This window comes from Excalfactoria chinensis, chromosome 3, assembly GCF_039878825.1.
Source record: "Excalfactoria chinensis isolate bCotChi1 chromosome 3, bCotChi1.hap2, whole genome shotgun sequence".
Taxonomy (NCBI): domain Eukaryota; kingdom Metazoa; phylum Chordata; class Aves; order Galliformes; family Phasianidae; genus Excalfactoria; species Excalfactoria chinensis.
This window is the reverse complement of record NC_092827.1, coordinates 89,833,052-89,852,999: the sequence shown is the minus strand read 5'-3', so window position 1 is coordinate 89,852,999 and position 19,948 is coordinate 89,833,052. Positions and strand designations below refer to the sequence as shown.

The 19,948-nt window shown below is 43.5% G+C and overlaps 1 protein-coding gene across 3 annotated transcripts in view; it reads right to left on the bottom strand.

The window, feature by feature from the left end:
- ATL2 (atlastin GTPase 2) overlaps positions 1-19,440 on the bottom strand; it is a 37,364-nt gene extending 17,924 nt beyond the window's left edge. For 2 of the 3 annotated variants that reach the window (XM_072332034.1, XM_072332033.1), the window contains exons 1-2: positions 19,267-19,440; positions 3,295-3,575 (exon numbers count right to left, since the gene is read on the bottom strand). In XM_072332034.1, coding sequence (XP_072188135.1) covers positions 3,295-3,575; positions 19,267-19,327 — 342 coding nt within the window. In that variant the 5' untranslated portion in view covers positions 19,328-19,440. Of the gene's footprint in view, positions 1-3,294; positions 3,576-7,007; positions 7,210-19,266 lie in introns of those variants that run through there. The other variant, XM_072332035.1, reaches the window with a different exon arrangement.
- Positions 19,441-19,948: the final 508 nt, after the last annotated feature.

Here is a 19,948-nt window from a genome sequence, read left to right as displayed (position 1 = left end):
AGCCCATGTGCTAAAAGGAAAAGTCAATTAAGCAATTCTGCATCAGCATCCTCCTGAGCTAAGTGCACAACATTCATCTTTGCTACTTGGATCAGAGAGGGCAAAAGCAAATTAAATGAGCAGATTAAAAAAAATTGCAGAAGATGCATTCACCAAAGCAAAGCAAACAACTGCTCTTTACAGCTTCTTTTTGTCTTTGTAACACACACATTCCTACAACCAATGAGAAGAAGCACAATGTGAAAGTATCCCCTGGAAGCTTTGTTCCATGTGAGGTTTTGTTTGTTTGTCTGAATCCCACAATAACACACCCACTGACCACTGCAGAAATCAAAGCTCCAAGCCTGCTTTGGGACTCAGTACACCCTAAGATATAGCTCTGCAATGCTGAACCACATTTCACAGGTATACTGTAATTTAAAAGTGTAATGCTATTCAACAATAGGATCAATTACTTAAGAGGAAGAATAGCTTTTCCCAATTTGATCCAGAATTGTACTGCCCTATGCACTCAGGCCAAAACTACCTAAAGCTATTGACAAGTATCTCAATGAGAACTGCATATAATCACATCTAATTCATGTAACAGAAGACTTCAGTATCTTAATAAGCAGAAGTTCAGCTCAATCTGCTTCATCCTGTAGGTGATGCAGACAAAGCCTGGGTCTAGACTCCAAGCTTTGCATTACTATGAAGCATTCCTAGCTTGTCACCCCTCCTACCCCTTCTTCCCCACCCCCTCAGCTTGCCTTTCATTTCCAGGGAACACTGTTTTAACAACCTTCATCCACTAAGCTGGCTTTTGGAAGGCTTTGCTCCTACAGGAAACCAAGCTGTAAGAAGCAACACAATACTGTATTAATCTCTCTAAATTTACTACAGAACAAAGAAAGGCCCAATTGCAGCATTATTTGCTTAGTGCCATCAAAATGAAGTGCATCTTGTAGATTAATACAAGTTAAGAATGTCACACCTCTGTAAATAAAAAAAAGCTTTCCAATCTAAATTTACTGGTGATACTGCATCCAACTCTTTGTAAGGTTAATTATTCAGAGATCACAGGATCCCTACAGCAGCTTTACAGAACACAGACTGCTGCCATTCGGTAGCAGATCCTGATCCATTTCAAATAAGCAGCAATAATGTTAAGTATCTGTGCTTGACATGACATGCCCATTCTCCCCCAAGTCTGAAACTGGTTGCTGACATGTCCGACTCCTACCTTTGACTTCAGCAGCACAAGTTAGATTTTTAGAACAGGAACTTCTCACGTGACTCCTAGCTCTTGGTCTTAGACAAGAAAATGGGATGTCAAAGTTATCTCAGCAAGGCTTTCATGTACTTTAGTATCAGTGGGACAGAATATCCCAGGACTGCTTGATTAGTGTATGAGTTGAACACGGATGGTATTTTGTGCAAAGGCCAACATTCAGTTCACAGTAAATACAGACTTTAATAAAGCTAGAGAGATCAGACTTAAGAGTATTATAAAGCTCTACCAAGACCTCCCCTCCTGTACCAAAATTTGTGTAAGAATAGATGATGCCAACTGACTTAAAACTCAGCAGGCTCAGAAGTAGAGGCACTGCACTTATCTTTCCTCATCCCCAACTTCTATTATTCAAGTTTGAAGCCGCTTTTATGCTTGTCATACTCTTTCCCAAAGCCAATTTACGTCACTGAGCTGGCAGGAAACAATTTAGCAAAGTGCAGCATCTTCTGATGCATCTATGAGTACATTCAGCTCAGCTAAGGGCCCGCAAGCATTACAGCTTGAGAACACAAATGCCTGGCCAGAAGCATCACACGGAGAGCAAGAATTCCTCTTTTTAGGGAAGACATAGCTGTCTCACCAAATGGCTGAGCTTGTCAACAAATGGTATTTGAAAGACACCCATATAAAACTGAAAAAAGTGTTTCCATAGTACAGTGAATACAGAACGTTATTACACAAGACGGAAAACGTTCCAATACATTTTGCTCCCTGAACTTTTATTTTGCAATGTGAAAGTTTCAGTGTTTGCTTAAAGAGCAAACCTATTTTGGGGAGAATTAGAACTGCCTCCACTTAGTGCCCATCTAAATTCAGACAGCTATATTTCTTGGGAGCTTTGTTGGTGGTTGTTTTGGTGTGGTTTCCTGTATTATTACAAACACGACACTACAGAAGGTCTATACACAAAGAGTCACTCACTGACCAGCCATATCAATGAAACATTTATTTCTCCATAGGCTGAAAGTCTTAAGAAGTTGCAAGTGCCAACTTACTACTTTGTATTCCTCCTACTACACCCTTAGTGAGTGTCTTACCCGACTCTTGGCAAATCAATGAGAAGAATTCAATAGCAGGCATTACTTGGAGTGAGGGAAAGAAAGTCCTCATCTGCCAACTACCAGCAGTTTCTTTACAACATTCCCATATTTCCTGAAACAGCAGGGATCAGCTTGATTTCTCTTCAAGCCAGCTAGCACAAAGGCAAAATAGATGCAACTACGGTTAGTTTCCACTACCACAAACGCCAACTCCAAGAATTGACCAAAAAGGAATTTGTTCTTGTTCTGTTACTCAAGGCTTTCAAAAAGCAGCAAAGTACTGAACTGTTAATATTCACTGTACAAAGAAACACATCACAACCTATGACAGGCAGATGAATACATTCACAGGAGGCCCTGTGCCACCTTCTGTATCAGCCAAAAATTCAAAATATAGTAGACGAGCCAAAAGCTACAAAGTAGAGAGGAATTCAACTTCAGATCAGACCCTGATTAACCAGTGACTGAAAAATTGCTAAAAAAGTTCCTGGATTGTGTTCACGGACACATTCCAAGCAAGGAGACAGGAGAGTCTCTCCTGTTTGTCATACCTCAGTAACAGATCCAGCCCTCCAACAGCTATCTGCTAAGATTCTTCTTTTTGCAGCAATGGATAAGACAGTGCCACAACATGATTGTAGGAGACCGAGTCAAAGCAATACTGTTCCAAGCTACCATGTGGATAAGACCTTCTGCAAACCTCAACTAGAAGGCCACTATGCTCACCTTACTCAAGATCTTCTCAAACCCACTTACATCAGGACCCCAATAATATAAGTGAAAATCATACCAATTAGATATTGAACAACCATCACCTTAAATACACTTCTTTACAGAGTCGTAGCACACAGTAGCTGGCTTCCCCTTATCCTCTGTAAGAAATTTTACCTGCTATACTTGTATTCAACTCAACAAATACAAAAGCAAACAACTGAAAGACTACTTTTTTTTTTGCTGCAGGAAAAAGTCCAAATTACTCACCCTGTTATACATGTATCTAAGCATGAAGTCCAGCAGAAAAGATTTTCCTTTGCGGAAAGCTCCTGCTACAGACACAACTACTATGTTAAGATCTTTGATGTGCTCCTGAAGCAAGATTTTTTCCAATGCTTCTTCATCTAATTCAAAGTTATGGTCATCTTCGTGAGCGAGAACAATCTGTATGGGGCGTGGCTTATCCAAATCCACCTCGTCATCTGAATCTGGCATGACATCCGAGTCAGGTAGGGCATCCTCCTCTTCTTCCTCCTCATAATGCTTACCTGCAAATCAACAGGTTACATTGCATTATTAAGTCAGAGCTTAAGACGCTAGACATTTCTATGAAAACCCACGCTAGGCTTTCATTCCAGCAACAAGAGTGATGCTGTTGGGAAGGCACACGTGCATATGAGATCAGCAGCTGCTGTCTGTACATTTTCATGAGTTCTGCACATAGTCTGCATTTCAGATTCCAGCATTCCACAGGTTTTAAGAAATCACGGAAGGAAAACATTTTTCAGCACTAAGTCCTATTTTCAAGGCTTCTTAAATGCAACTTGCATTGAAAATGGCAGGTTTCTTGTCCTGTCTAGAAAATATTAGTTTGTTTAACACAAGCTCCAAAGAAGTAAAGAAAAAGTTGAGGTAACCACCTTTTGCTGTTGTCAAAATAAATGTTTTCAGTCAGTTTTGATTACCGACACATACAAGCAAGCCCAGGATTACAACAGCTGATGATGAAATTCCTTTCTAATTCCAACACCTGCTTCAGTTCTCAACTAGAGCAGAATGTCTGTTCATTGCTTGAAAGAGGAAAAAACCTCACATATGTAAGGAGTAACATCTCAGGGTCTAAAATAAAGCAAGAGACACCAAAGCAGATTCCGCACTGCTTTTCTGACACATTAAGCATGACTCAATAACAGTAAGTCCAAGTTGCTATGAAAAGTTACAGAATATTGGGAGTTCATTTTATTCACACTAAGAATCAATAACCTTTGAGATTCCATTCTTTCAGTAGCTGAAAGAACTTCAGCTCAGGTTAGATTTAGTTATAGAACTCCATGTGCACAGATCTGATTGAGGCACCTCCCTAGCAGTTACATACGTGAGAACATCAGTGTATCAGCTTCACCGTGTTGGACTGATCTGTCATGCCTACATTCCCAAACATGGCTTTTATCAAAGAGAGGAAGCAGTTGTATGCAGGTTTGTTATTACACAGCCCAGCGTTCCCTGTGGAAGCAAACTAGGAGCAGTGTCACAAGGCACCACGGAACCCATACAGTTGGATTCATACATGGCAGAGATCCTGCCAACATCCACAGGATCAGCCAAGTCATTCCTGCCAGACTATGCATCCTCGATCCCATCCTCAGCAGAAGACTTTGAACAGTGCTCCAACGCACTGTTTTGTTGATGTAATGAGACATTTGAATCATTATCATGTACTTGAAAGCCTGGCAACTCAGTGACCCTGGAGTTTTTCCAAAGGCTGCCTCTTTAGCCAGTTCTGACGGCACTTCACTTTATTGTAAATTAGAGTGGACAGCTCCATTTTCAAGCATCGCATTTTGTGTTGCTTCAAAGGTCAGTGGCCGTAAATCTTTAAAAATACACATACATATTGCTTAGAATACAATATAAAGCTAGTGTAGAACTTCAGGAGGAAAGCTCCTATCTGGCTTTGTGGCTGGTGCCACCACCAAAATACTGTTTGGGCTTTTTTTGACAATGGGGTGGCCTATATGGGTCTGGGTTTGCAGCCACCAGATGGATATCACCTTTCTCAAGGGGAAGTGAGTCCTTGGGGAAAAGCTAGTAGGGATTCAAACTTGGTTCAGAAGGGGAGGGAGCAATAGTGAGTCTACCCATGCACAGGTTGTCCAGAGATGTGGTAGACTATCCATCCTGGAGACAGGCTGGACAGGGATCTGAGCAACCTGATCACGCTGTAGGTATCTCTGTTCATTGCAGGGGAGTTGAACTAAATGATCTTTAAAGGTTTCTTCCAACTCAAATGACTATATGATAACCTTGAGTGTTTAAATCCTAAGGAGCTAGAGTCAAGTTATCCAGCATTATCCAAGTGAGCGTGCAAAACAGCTCCCAGTATCATCCTAACCCAGTCTGGCTGACAAAGCAGGCCAAAACATTCAGCTGCACCCATGGACCTGACAAACAGGAGTTACTTTAAGATTAGTTATCAATAGGACACCAAAGTACACTGACACAATACCGGTCACCATTTCAGAAGGAAAACCCTGCCTTCCTCCTCAAACTTTTCTTCTCAGAAGTTAAACGCTCTCTTTCAAAAATGAGTTTCACAAAACAAAATTTGCCCCAAATAGGAAACATTCTTTGTAGGTCAAAAAACACAGGAAGATAGCCCTTGTCTTTTGGACAGAAAGGAAGAGAATAAGTCTACTGATAAACACACTACACAGGAAGAAGGAAAAAAAAAACCAAAAAAAAACTTACAAATTCTAGCAAAATGCACCTCTGCTTTTATTTATTCCCTAGACAATGTTCAGCTCTGCTTCATAAAAGCCTCGCATTCTTCAATCTGTTCAACTTCAACTGCAATAAAGCATCAGTTTTGTAAACTAAAATGGACTTATGTTTTTCATTATCTGGGCAGGGAGGCACCGGCTCAGATTGCCCAGAGATGCGGTGGTTGCCCCATCCCTGGAGAATTCCAAGGTGAGGCTGGATCAGGCCCTGGGCTACCTGATCTAGCTGTGCATGTCCCTGTTCATTGCAGGAGAGTTGAACTAAATGACCTTTAAAAGTCCCTTCCAACTATAAGGATTCTATGATTCTATAACCTCAAGCAACAGCTGCAATTTCTCTTCACTGAATAGGAGCCAAACACTAACCACCTCTTCCTCCCTGGAAGTCATCAGATCCTTAGCAGATTTTAAAGCTTGAACCTTAGTAATATTCTTCTGCCAACACAGACAGCAGCCACCCAAAGCCTCCTCAAGCCAAAATACTTTCCAGACAAACAAGTACTGTGATCTTTAATCATTAGTTTTTTTCTAAGTAGTCTTCCTATCACAAGTTGATAGTGCTATCAAGAGCTTGCGTAGGATATGTCTACTAAAGATCCACAATGCCTTGTTAAGAGTATTTTGTACCCTGCAGCTTAAATAACAGAGTATGAAAGTTTAATCTTTGATCCTGCTCAATTTCCATTATATTTTGCTCACCAACAGAGACTAGAAAGCAAAGCCCAATGCATCAAGTCAGGAGGCAGAGTGGGTTGGTTTGTGATATTCTTTTGTTGGGTTGTTTAGTTTTTGTTGCTTTTTTTCCCCCTACTGGGGGAGGGGGAGAAGGTAAGACTAGACAGCTTAATATATCTCAAAGTTCCCAAACTGCCTACAGAAAACACTATCATAGCCATGAATCAAGCACTTTGAGGGTGGAGAACTACAGTGTTGACAGCCGTGAAGGAAACTTGATCCATCCAGAAGAGCCAGTTTCATAAATCCATTCTCAGGTGGCTCAGAATACCCTTCCTTTCAAGAGATTTTGAACCAGTTAACAACAACTACCAGGACAGCCATTATAATGTTAAATATGGTAACTATGGAACAAGTGCTACTGCTCAGCCCAGCAACATAACCAGCATATGCTAACCTGCCACTGGCTCCCAGGCAGACATCACAAGCTATCTGGCCTCTTGACATTACTTTCTGACTGCTTACCCTGTTACTTTGGCTAGCTGCTGTCTCAGGTAGCACTGGTATACTCTGGAAGGCTTCCTTGGAGGCTTCGAAGTCCTGGGCAGAAGGATCACATTCCACTTCCAAGAACTACTTCCACAGCAGTGTCTCAAAACAATGATTAGGAGAAGTCCCATTCCACAATCCAATTGTCATCGAAAGCTGCAGAAGCACTATAGTAAGCCTGCATGTAGTTCATAAAAGAAACGTGCTGAGCACTGTCAAGTCAAGTCAAGCCAGATGAAATGCAGAATACTCCTTACTGCTCTACTTATTGTTGGTGGGGTGTTTTGGGTTTTTTTCTGGTTGGTTTGGTGTGTTGTTGTTTTTTTTCCATTCCTCACCTATCCAGCACAGACATAGTGCACAAATACCAAATCAAGTTGCGTGTATTTATCCTACAGCTTCATCTAAGGACCACACATTGCTCCAGGTTCTTCCAGTATTCCAACAAATCAAGTATAAGCAGTGGCTTTCTCAGAATGCTCATCCCTATAACAGAGTGTATGTGACAGTGGTTTGAATTCACTAAGCTCATGGCAACCTCTCCGTATAGGTCTCCATGACAGGGCATTCAGTACGGCAGAAGAAGCAACCAAAGCAGTTGAATTCTGTTACCTTGAGTGGATTTTTGTTTGTTAGTTCTTGTTGTTAACTCTTTTATTTTAAAAAGCTGGACAGCATGGGGAAGTCCAGTCCCATTCCAGAAATGGGGTTACAGTCCCAGTGCTCTCATTCACAAGCATTGGGAGAAGAGTTTTTTCAGAGGCGTGACACAAGGCTTGCCTCAATGTTGGCAATGCCCATGTGCACAGAACACTGGAGCTAAGGCTTTCTGTACCTACAGAAAAGCTCTCATCTGATAAGACATATGGCATACATAGAGTTCATAGAGCAGTGCTAACAGGCCCAGAAAACCACAGCTAAATTTTTTCAAGCAGTACATCTGTCATTTGATGCTTGTGCACTACTAAATTAACGTACTTTGGACTATAGTCACATACCTTGCTCTGGAAGAAGCTGACGCAGAAAGATTACTGACTGGACTTGACCTGAAGCCTGTTGTCCATTCAGCTCTACTATAGCAATTTGCTAATCACCCTCTACTCCATTTCAGCCCCTCACAGCTTAAATAATTCAAATTAAGCATTTGAGCTACTGCAATAGCTTCCTAAGCCAGGTCAAACAGGAGAAGCAATGCACAAAAGTAGACAGGCTTGAATGGAAGCAAATACAGCCCAGCCTCCCCATAAGTTCTGCACCCCACTCAGCAACCACTACAGCAAGACTACTGACACAACAGCTAAGTATCCAAAACAAGCAACATTTGTTGAAATGCTAAGCCGGATATTGAGAACAGTAGCTTCTTGTGTGGATAAAGAGAATATTTCAAATGAACAAACTCAACTAAATAACCCATTTCTTAAAGTGTGAACTAAAATGAACAAAAGCTAATTCCTGCTTCCCCTAAGGGCATAGTGAGCAGCTGATGACCTATTTGTCCTCCAGTGTAAGAACATGGGAGCAACAGCTCAACTTGCATGCTATGAAAATAACAGAGACAGTCTGCTTTAAATGCTTAGGAGGAGGAACAACCTGCATATTTACTGAACCCAAGCATCAGTAGATCTGCCTTTTAAGTTTCAACCCAAATAGAGGCTGAGCTGGTTAAACACATCACTCACACTCTTTCATAGTTAAATAAATACATAAATAAAAATCACGTAACTACTACATTCAGTTGGTGTTAGATACAGTGCGTTTCTGATCAACAAGCACTACATACAAGCTTCTCTGGACACTGGAGCTGACACATTAAGATAAATCTTAATTGTTTGCTCTTAGTAGCTTAAAACTTGCTCTATAAACGGTCAGCTAAATCAGTCACTTTCATTTTGTTAGATAGCGCATCAGTATTCCTTCCATTTGCTCTCTCAAGGAGTTACAGAGACATGAGAAAGTCTAAGCCTCCAAGCTAGTAGTCTTGGAATCTTGTCCATTTACAAGCCCACACACTTCAGTGGAAGTCCATTTTCAAAACTAAACTTATGTCACCACTTGCTTCTTCAGCTCTCAGCACTGCTGAGCCCTTCTCCTGATCATCCACTGACACCACACATCTGTGGCCACACAAAACATCCAAAATCTCCCCCTCAGTGTAGATGCACGGTCACTTGCTCCATACAACTGAATGGCAAAGCAAGCTGAAGTGGACTGTGTCGATCTTAATCCATCCGGCCAGCAATTTTGGTGTAATTCAAATGCCCGAGGAAGCTTGTAGCTTTAATTAAAAGCTTAAAACAAGGTCTTATGAAGAAATCACTGCAGCACATTTAAAAATAATGCATTCTCTCAGAGCTTCACTTAGGAAATTTTCATTAGAGAGAAAGGAAACAAATTATTTAAATGTTTCTCATTTTGGTGTAGTGAACCAAGGAGAGCGTAGGCAGGTGTAAATTAAGTTCCAGAGCATAGAAAAAGTAGGTTAACTTTCCAGCCTTATTTGAACAAGACAAAAAAAAAACCTGACACATCCACTGTAAAAATAAATTTAAAATATATATATCTCACTAGATTTAAGTCAAAATCCTCCCTTTCTCCAGCAGCCCTACTCCATGCAGTTAACTCACAGCAAGACCCACATGAAAGTTAAGGGGCTGCTGCAGAACTTAATGCATCACTGCTTTCTCACTGCTAACCAGTAAATACTGCCAAGTAGCTCATTTTAAGGCCAGAAATAATTAAATGTTTTGAATATTTCAGCTATAAATAGGACTGACGAGCAAAGTTCCAAAGGCTTGTTTGGACACCCAATAAGACTGACAGAGGAGAAAGGGGGAGGGGGAAGAAAGTCATGTTTAACTCTGTCTCTTCCTTCAGGGCAATGGGATGTTGAGGGAGGGATCTAGAACTGTTACATAAAAGTACTAGAAGAAGCAAAAAGAACCTGAAGCTACAGTTCTGGCAGCCAAGAAGGGGGAAAAAAAGATACTCTGATGACCTAAATAACTAATCAGACAATAGTTCTGTCCGCTCCTGAAGTGATTTAAACTGCTTCCTCTGTTGAATGATCTGCATGCACCAAGGAGCAGAGACAGCCCTCCCATCGCCATGTAAAATACTTGTAAGCTGGCATTTTGCATTCTCCGTTTAAGGGGAGAGAGGCTAAAGGGCGACTTCACTGTAATGAAGAGCAAGCAAAGTTAACCTTCCAACCCAGCTATATTCAGTAACACCAAGAAGCAGAGGCTAAGACAGAAGCAGCACAACCCCTAACTCAGTATCAGAAAACAAATAGCAAAAAAAAAATGTATATAAAAGAAATCCTTTTCTGAAAGCACATCACGAACTTCGAGAGATGTTTCTCCATAGCTACAAGGAAAAACTTGGAAGGTAGTGCTAGCGACAAAGCATGCTCCTCAGCCCTCTTCCTCTGCCTAAAAACCACAGCTATTATTAGCATATCACTGGAGAGTACAACAGGATCTCTACCTACTTAAAAGGTTTATCAGCATTTTTCCAGCCCCCTCAAAGGACGTTACTTCAGTACGCTAAGACCAAGGTAGACAAAATTATTAACCTTTTCTTCCCTTTCTCACCACATCCGAGTTCTTGAGGATGAAATGAGCAGATACCAGATGTGGCAATGCCTGTGTTCACCACGGATTCTAACACCGACAAATGAAAGGTATACGAACACTGCAGGCTAACTGGATCCTCATAGGCCATTACAGACCTAAACCAGAGTTGAAGGTCGAAGCATGACAGTATTTCATGTCGCTGCTCACCCTAGAAGATTCAGGCAGCATTTTCTAATTGTTGTAGGCTGTAATTACATTTTATATATGTTATATGTAGTTCTCACACATCAGCAACTACTAATCCAGAGAATCATTAGCCACCCCAAACCACAGTTTTGAGTGAGTACAGGGAAATAAGGGTAAGATGAGAGTTGCCAGCTGCAATTATCCCACGTTTGATCATTAGATTACTAGCCAGAACAGTGTTAAGCCACCAGTCCCATCTGCACTGTGGTCACAGAAGAGCTCAAGGAAGTGCTCAATTGGGCCGTACAAGCAGCAGTGTCAGAGGGTCAGTTCTCATATACATTTCAAGGACAAACAAGACCTCAGTCAGGAATAACAACAGGTTTAAGAAAAAGAGCGACTTAAAGAGGCTTTAGTTTTCCTTTTTTGCTCAGACTGTGCTTTTGATCTGAACCTTCCAAGTAAAAAAGATCCTTTAGTTCAGTCTTCAGCTTACGCCCAGCTTCCTGCCTTCTCTTCAAAACATGCAGCTTTGGAAGCCTCCCATCCAGCTTTTCCAGCACAGAATGCCATAACTTTGTTTTATTACAAACTCCTAGATTAAATTCCAAAGAGTAAAGAGCTGTACAGGGAATAATTGGGTTTACATTAAGAAAATGTCTTCTCTAGATCATGTATCTAGCAAAATGTGTATAGTAACTACCTTCAGACATCTTTGGGGGGTATTTCAATTCCTCCTCCTCCTCTCTGCGCAATGGAAAACGGTTCTTAAGCTGGTGGTATCACTAACACACACACATGCACCAGGTGACACCAAAGCATGACCGTGGAAAATGCAAAGTTAGCACCCAGAACGAGAAGCAGAATCAAAACAGGACAAAATAAAGCATAGCATGCAAATCACATTTTAGGGAGAACTGAAACAAAAGCAAAACGAACACATTCTGCACTGAAGGAAGAGACTGTTTTCACAACGCTACAACACAAACAGTCTTCATCTCAATCCCTGCTGCTAACCATGCACAGAAAGAGCCCTGAGCTGCCCTATCACAGTTCTGCGGCTGAGCCAAAATAGCTGATATAGCACCTCATCAAGCCCAAGTTCTCCAGAACCCCACACTCACTCTCCACCACTGCTGAGTCTCTGCCAGGCATCGCTGCTGCCGCACAGAAGTCCTCTGCTAAGACAAAACCCAAAGTACACCTCTCCTGCCAACCAGACAGTGCCAGTACCTGCCTCCTCCCTCCCTGCCACCTCTTCACGACTGAGCTTTAACCTCCCACTCACACGTGGGCTCTCCCACTCCTTCTCATTTCCTGCACCAATACACAACCTTTCCTGATGACTTTGCCACATATTCAACTCTGCTGAGAGGAAAACCAGTTAAATTATACCACAGCAGAAAAGGTAGAAAGCAATTCATATTGGATTGCAAGCTGTAACAGTTCAACAGGTAGCTGAGGTGAAGGAAAACAAAAAGCATAGCTATGCAACTTCGTTATCTGACCCCAAGACGTAGGGTAAGTTCATCTGTATTGCTGAACTGTACAGGACAGCTGCCATCTGAGTTGGCACCATTGCCCTTGGTCCCCACAAAAGCTTATCTGAAAGAAACACAAGGTGATGTGCTGGTACAGCTGTTTCAGAGGCTGTAGGGTGCACAGCATAAGTGAGGGGGAGGCACAAGCTGCTTGACTCAGCACTGGTGCTAAAAGGCAAGTTTGGCTTTGTGATTACAGCCTAGGCAAGCTGGAAGACTTTTCCCATCCTCAAAAAGCTGAAGCGCATTTCAGAAGCATGTTCATGTAGCAACTCAACGATACATGATAATGCTGCAAAGAGGGGTAGACAACTGGGCTGTAACTGGATCAGACACTGTGTTGCCAAAGATTTGTCTCAAGCTGAGAGAGTTCAGATTTAGATTCAGACAGCCAATACATTTTTAAAACGGTCACTTAACAGAGTTCCCCTCTCTGTATATGCAGTTAAACACCAGCTGCGGCTTTGTCAATAAGATAGGTCAGGACGTGCAACTGGTGTGATGATCTCCCAGTCCCTCCGGCACTGGACGAAGCTCCCCTTGAATGTGCAGCAGTCTCTGCTAGGTGACTTTTGAAACTGCAGCTGTTAATTGTCATAAGGACACTGTAAAACTCTCCCTCTTAAGTATCTCAGTGCCACGCAACAAGCACCTTTGCGTGAGTTCAAAGGGCTCCAGACTTACCTATTTACCTAATGTTCCGTACCATCTTGTCCAACACTTGTTACTACAGCAGCCTCTGTGATAACTGAGAGCCTGAACAAGAACATTGTTGTTAACAGTACTTTTCTAGAACAGTGAATGCCATTGTTACCTGCATGCGAAGGGCTGTGAGAGTCAAGCTCAGCAGAGTATAGCACTAGGGAGAGAAAGATGATAATCCCAGATGAAAAGCATGCCACACCATTCTCCCGATCCAAACAACATATAAGGGGAGCAAGTTACTACTTCTCTCTACCTCCAGTTCTCAGCATGAGTAAATCCAGGTAACTCAACTACTTTTCTGCAGAAAAGCACACTGTATGTTGGAAGTACACCTTAATAACCATCTTTCACTTGGGTAAAGAAGAGGAAAATACGTGACTGTCTGCAGACAGAATGTTTAACATCTCAGCAGCCAACAGTTTGGCTTTTGCAGAGCACATTCAGTGATCCCGTTCTGCGGGTTCAGAAAATCTTTCTTTACAGTATGTAAAAGATAAGCAGGGGGAAGATAAGTCCAAGTTTACAAAAAGAACCCAAACAGAGACAGATAGCAGCGTGCTGCTTTTTTAAAGCTCACAAAGGCTTCATCTGGTCAGTTCTAGAGCAATACAGGAATGAGAAAGCAGCAACAGTTTAGATCACCAAACAGCTCAGTTTGATATTTGATTAATGAAACAGCGATACGTCTGCAACTCAAAGTACTTAGACTGAATGTTATTCTTAGAGTCTCGGTGTATCACATGAGCCAACTTCCAACCTCTTTAAACGCAGAAGGCTGAATTTCAAGGCTCTTCTGAAACAAGTAGGGTTTCTGGTAGGACTTGACAGCATTTAGGCACATCTGCTAAGAGTCACTTATTTCTGCAGCACTACTAGTTCTACAAGATAGCCCAGTTTGGTGCCCCAAGCCCTCTGAGCATTACCAAATGCCCTTTTTCCAAACAATTACTGTACTAATCAGCCTGACGCATGAACATTTAGAAACATTTCCTTTTATGTATTTTGTACTGCACTCCCACCCTTATCCCTGCGGGAACCTTAAGACTTCACTGCCTGGAAGATACATGATAACTGCCTCAAGGGTAACTTTCAGGCCAGGTTTAGAGTAACACTGTTGGCGTTACTAAAAACAATTCCTTCAGGTTTTTTCCAAACTACAAAGTCTAAGAAAACGTTTCTGTTACAAACAAGATAACTTTTCAAGTGATTTCATGTACTTTGAGTGATTGTTCACACCCTGAAATCGGTACTATAATGATTTCTGCATTAGGCAAAGGATTTATAAATGTTATCTTCCATTTCCCCCAGTTACTTAAGGTTCCACAAGTAGATCTCTCTACACAAAGTGAGACTGTCACAAGCAAAAGCCAAAGGAGCGTTTCTTGCATCTATCTCAGGAGCTGAGAACGCTGGAAGGGTTACAGGAAAAAGGAATAAGACGCAGCACTCAAGCTTGCAGGCTGCACTATCACAGGACTGGGCTTACAGAGATGGTTAAAATAACCGTGCTTATTCTTCCACTCACCAGTACAACCCTGTTGCAGAAGATAAGAGGCGAGAACAGTTTTTCCAAGTATACACAACGTACAGGAATTAATCCTAACGCGTCAGTACAAGCAGTTGATACATTCTGCAACAGGTTGAAAACTGTATAGAAGCCAAATAAAACAAACAAAAAGAAAAGCCTTGTCGTGCTGGAACGGTTATACAACACAGCGCTCAAAAAGCCACTTCAAATACTGTACTGAAACCCAAAAGAAACTTACAAATCCAATATGACTATATTACAATTTGACAGTAACTGCTGACAGGAATCCAATTCTCACCTCACTTAAGCAACAACTGCATAAGATCAAACCACATTCTGCTTTCAATTTACTCAAAATTCCATTCTAAATTCCATTCTAACCTCCATTTTTTGGCCTGCAACCTGTACGTTTTATTTATTTGAGTCCTCAACTTTTCCGCCTTTCTGGTTTAGCTTCTATTTCAGTCTTCAAAGAGCAACACAGCGTGGTTTTAAAACTCTGACAGTTCTCTTATCTTTTCCTGCACAACAGAGAAGAGCAGGACAAAATACTTCCAAAACTTAGTCTTTCATAAACTAATTCCATATATTTGACTTCCAATTAGCTCAGTGCGAGCATTCACCAAGAGGCACCAACAAAACTTCCCACCATGGCTTACTGTATTAATTCAGGTAACTTTTGTCAGGCTACCCTAGATGCTGCATGACTCAAGAATGCCATCTTTGGTACCAGATGTTTTGCCTTAAGATCTTCCAGCCATAAACAGGAGCCAGCTACTTTCTGTTTATTTCATGCTATAATGGTCAAAGACAGAAAATGCTTCTTTCAGCTCCAGAGATCATACTGAGCACTAAGACCTACTACTATTCTCACACCAGAATGAGAAATCAACTGGTTTTGTTACCTCAAGGAGTAATACCTGCATGCAAGGGCAGGGGTTTGCAGTGATCAACTCCATGCAAGCCAACTGGAAAGCTTTTGGATATATAAGTATATGAACAACCTGCTACAGAGGTAACTCCCTGCGTGAATATACCGTCAATAGCACTTAATAGCACGTGTGTGCTCCCCCCAGAAAGGAAAGAGGAGGGTAAACTCCTTGCTTTGCAGCAGTGACAACTCCAGTTAGACAGCAGCAGGCAGGTACTTGCCTAGCGTTACTTTATGCTCTTGATCATCTCACAGTAACTTGTTTGTGCAGCTACAGAAGGTATTGAGTGTTATCTTCAAGTCTTAGGAGATAAACACAGTCAGCGAAGACCTAAGAGTGGGAAATCTGCCCCATGGATTTCATTTCAGGCTTCCTGGTTGAACAGAAAGAAGACTCCTAAAGTTTAAGCATCCTCCAAGTTCCCCAGATTTTCATGCTGGATGTGTTCCAAAACATATATTTAGCAAGCACATAAAGGCCTTCCTCTCCTGAAAATAAACACTAGATAAAATGCATTAATTCCTTTCAGAAATAAACAGAAGTGACAAGTCAGCCATCAATGCCCTCAGAAAATTAATCCCTAATACGCGTTAATTTGTTGCTAGAAATGACTTGATTATTACAATCCTCATTCTAACAGATGTAACTCACTTCATATCTATCGTCACTTCGCAACTGAACAGCAAACGTCAACCTTAGGGATGTTTTCACATGTATCTTAAACTCGTTCGAAGTTTCACAGACAAATCCCAACGCCTCAAATGAATTCATGTGTAAATCAACTTTACAGCACTCTGACCTTAAAATCTGCTCTAAAACAAAATAATATCCTTAATGTCACAAACAGCATCTTTCATCTTTCCTCCCAGACAGCTCAAGTTTAAAGTTCGGGTTGCTGGAAGCGTTTTGAGAAATAGATGCAACCATTTTCCACTAAGAACAGACTTAAGAAATTATGCATGCAATTACTTCTGAAAGTTCCTTTCTGGCTGCTTATGAATGACACATACTGCAAGTCCAAGCAGATGCCCATAGAATATTTTTTGCCTTGTTCACCTTACGTAGTTGAGAGGTAAGACAAAACCCTACAACATAAATAACTAGTATAGCAAGTTTGAGACGTTAAGACAGAATTTAGCAAAATGTTGGCAAAGCATCCTCAAACTGGCAAGTTGAAGATCTCATTATAAACACAGCATGCAGCAACAACAAAAACAAGGACACCATTTTCCCTGGTATTAAAGCTGAAAACTTCCCACTCCAAAATTTCCATACCTGCAGCCCAAAAATCACTGCCAGGACAGGGTCTGTCCACAACTGCAGTGCAGCAACAACAACTTTAATCTGACTTCCAGTAAAGTCTGAAGTGAAACCTGGCAGTTTTCCCCTACGAATGTCCTTGGAACCGTTAAAACTTCCTTTACGGACTGTGCTAAAAACATGTAAAAGTTTGCTAAGAACAAGCACAAAGTCGGAACAAGTTATCACAGTGCTCCAGTAAAACCTGTGACCCAACTTGTGGTGGAGACCAGCACATCAACGCATTTCACTACCAAAGCAAGAACACAGAAAACAATTCACCTGCATTTGTTACATCTGTTTTCACAGCTGGACAAAACTCAAAGTCAGAGAGGTTGCAACATGGCCATCAGGAGATAAGCACCTTGTTATTACATCAGAGAAAAATCCCCGTCCCTCATTCCCTCCCACACACACCTGCACTTATCCAGCCTAGCCAGCTTGAGGTTGTGCTCCTATTCTTACCAGGAAAAGGAGAGAAAACAATCACTCCTACATCACTGTGCCTTACTCCATTCAACAGTATTTCATTAGTCTAGTCAGTAAGCAGACATGAATTCCAGAGGTTTAACTGATACACAGGGACCAAAACTGGCATAACGTACCCAAATATCAGAACCCCCACAAGACTTTGCTCAAGCACTCCAGACCACCAGGCATAAACAAGGGCAGCCTGGTCTCTCTGAGCCAGGAGAGTATGCCACTCTTACACACTCTATACACTTATACACTCTATTGCTTCCACAATAGTTCCAGCATAGAACAGCTTCACCTGAACTCTTCTAGAAGGGTACTTAAGCTGCAGGCAGGAGAACAACATGAAAAAGGAAAGAATCCAGCTTTCCTCAGTCCTACTCCTGACTTTCCAAAGATTCACAGCTGAAACATCACAGAGCTCTGGCTATTATTTGAGAAGGAACTGTAACACCATGAGAGGCTTTACTATAAACTAGAACATAACAGCTGTTAAGCAACAATCAGTAAAGGTACAGAAGGAGTTATAGGCCTCTCCCATTACTTATCTTTCCTTTTAACTACTCCAGTCTTCCATGCTGCTTTATTTCAATGTACAGAAAGCTGTTCTGCAGGCATGAAAGGATCACCCATATCTTTACATGCTGACCCTGCCAGTTACGTTGCTCTATTCCTAAAATACCTAAGCAAGTTAACAGTGACATACTCGTTTCCCTCACTAACAATGACACAGCTACCTTAAAGGCCGTTTATTACAGGTGTGCTGGTACACTTCTGACCCTCAGCAAGTAACGCAATAACCTAATACTTTCAATGTTATTGCGCCACATAACGCTGAAAACACAGAACCAACAAATAAGATTCAGCAGCACTAGGAGTGGAGGAATGGGAAACAGAACACCAAATACCCAAGCAGAATCCCATTCTCAGTTTCTATCTCTGAATGCATCTGGCGGCACCACAACTTTAATGAAACAGCTCAGTAGCTTTCTCCTGTCCCTCCCCTATCAGAAAGTCAGAGCAGCAGCTCTGCACCTGCCAGCTTACAGCACTGTCAGCCTTCCCAGCTCCTAGCTGGCTTGCAGAAGAAGCAATCTGAACCAGTACTGCCACATGGCATCTGCTAGCTTTGTTTAACCATGCTTAGTTCCACCCTTCTGTTTCTAAATTAAGTGAGAGTTGTTAAAAGTTGTTCAAATAGCTCAGCGCCTGAATGCAGCACTAAAACCCGATACAACCGAGATGTGTGTTTCAGCCACTACTGACTTCACAAGACCCAGGCTCCTCATCCAGGCGCAGACCTACAGTCTGACGTTTAAGCAATCCTTGAGAGCTACCCGTGTAAAATGTATATACGTGGACTAAAAAGAAGAAAAACAAACCCACACTGCGCAAACTCCAGCCCGTCTGAGACACAGCCCCAAACAGAAACACGTCCCATCGCTACCAGAAGACGCGGTAGGAGCGAGCACGGCGCCGGGCACGGGCTCCGCACGGAGAGCGGCCCAAGGCTGAGCGGCTGCCCGCCCTGCTCGGCGGCCAGAGCCTCCTCAGCCCCCGGCTGCCCGAGGTACCCGCAGCCCGCCGTTAGGCCCAGCCGCCGCATTCCCGGCGCGCAGCCCCGTTCCTGGCAGCACGCACACGCCGGCCGCGCCGCAGAGATGAGCGGGGTCAGCGGCCCCCGTACCGAGCCCGCAGCCCCTCTCCGCCCCGCAGAGCGGCGGGCGCGGGCGGCGCGGGCAGAACGCGGTCACCGCCACCGGGCTGGGCCGAGCCGAGCCGGGCCGAGGGGACGGCGCTCCGGCCCCCGCCGCCCTCACCCCGCCGGGGCTGGCGGCCGCCCCCGCCATTTTGAGGAGGGGGGAGAACCCGGGGCCTCCCCCCGCGCCACCCGCGGACGGCTCCCGCCTCCCGGCCCCACGCGGCCTCGGCGGCTCCGGCGGAGCTCCCGCTGCCGGTCCCCACCGCCGCCGGCTGCCCGGCGGGCCGCGCTACCTGCCGGCTCGGGCCGTTGGCGGGTCGACCCCGCGCGCCGCGCCGCGTCCCTTTCCGCCATCTTGTCCGGGTTTAAAATTAACTCGCCGTGACGTCAGAGCTCCGCCGCGAGACCTTTATCGCCCGCCGGCGGCGCGCGGGGCGCGGGCACGCTGGGTCCTAGTGCCTCCGGCTGCCCGACGCGGGAGGGGCGGCGCATGCGCGACCCGCCGGCCTGCCTGTGGCGCGTGGGGAAAGGCGCATGCGCGGCTTGCGTTTGAGGGGCCCCGAGGTGTGAGAGCGCGGAGTGGGCGCTGCGGGTTCCGTGGGGCCATTGAGCACCCGGCTCAGCACCAGCAGCCGTTCGGGATGGCCGCAGAAAGGCTTTAGGCCTGCGGGGTCGCCTGTTGGTAGAGGTCACATAAGAGTCTGAAATACTGCATATGCAGGTGGCTAGATTTCCATTCCATGCAGCAGGATTTACTGCTCTGTAACGTGAGAACAGATACTAAGAACGCAGAGGTCAGAAGGCTCAATCTTAATTCTGCCCTGTTCACATGAAGAAAGGAGACATTTCCCGAGCTGAGGGTTTGGACTCCAACATGTCGACTCCTGTCTGCAAAGGCCCCCAGCTCCACACTGCTTGCTGCTTGCCTCTGACTCAGGCTAGCAAGGAGTCAACACTGAAACTGCTTAAGCCAAA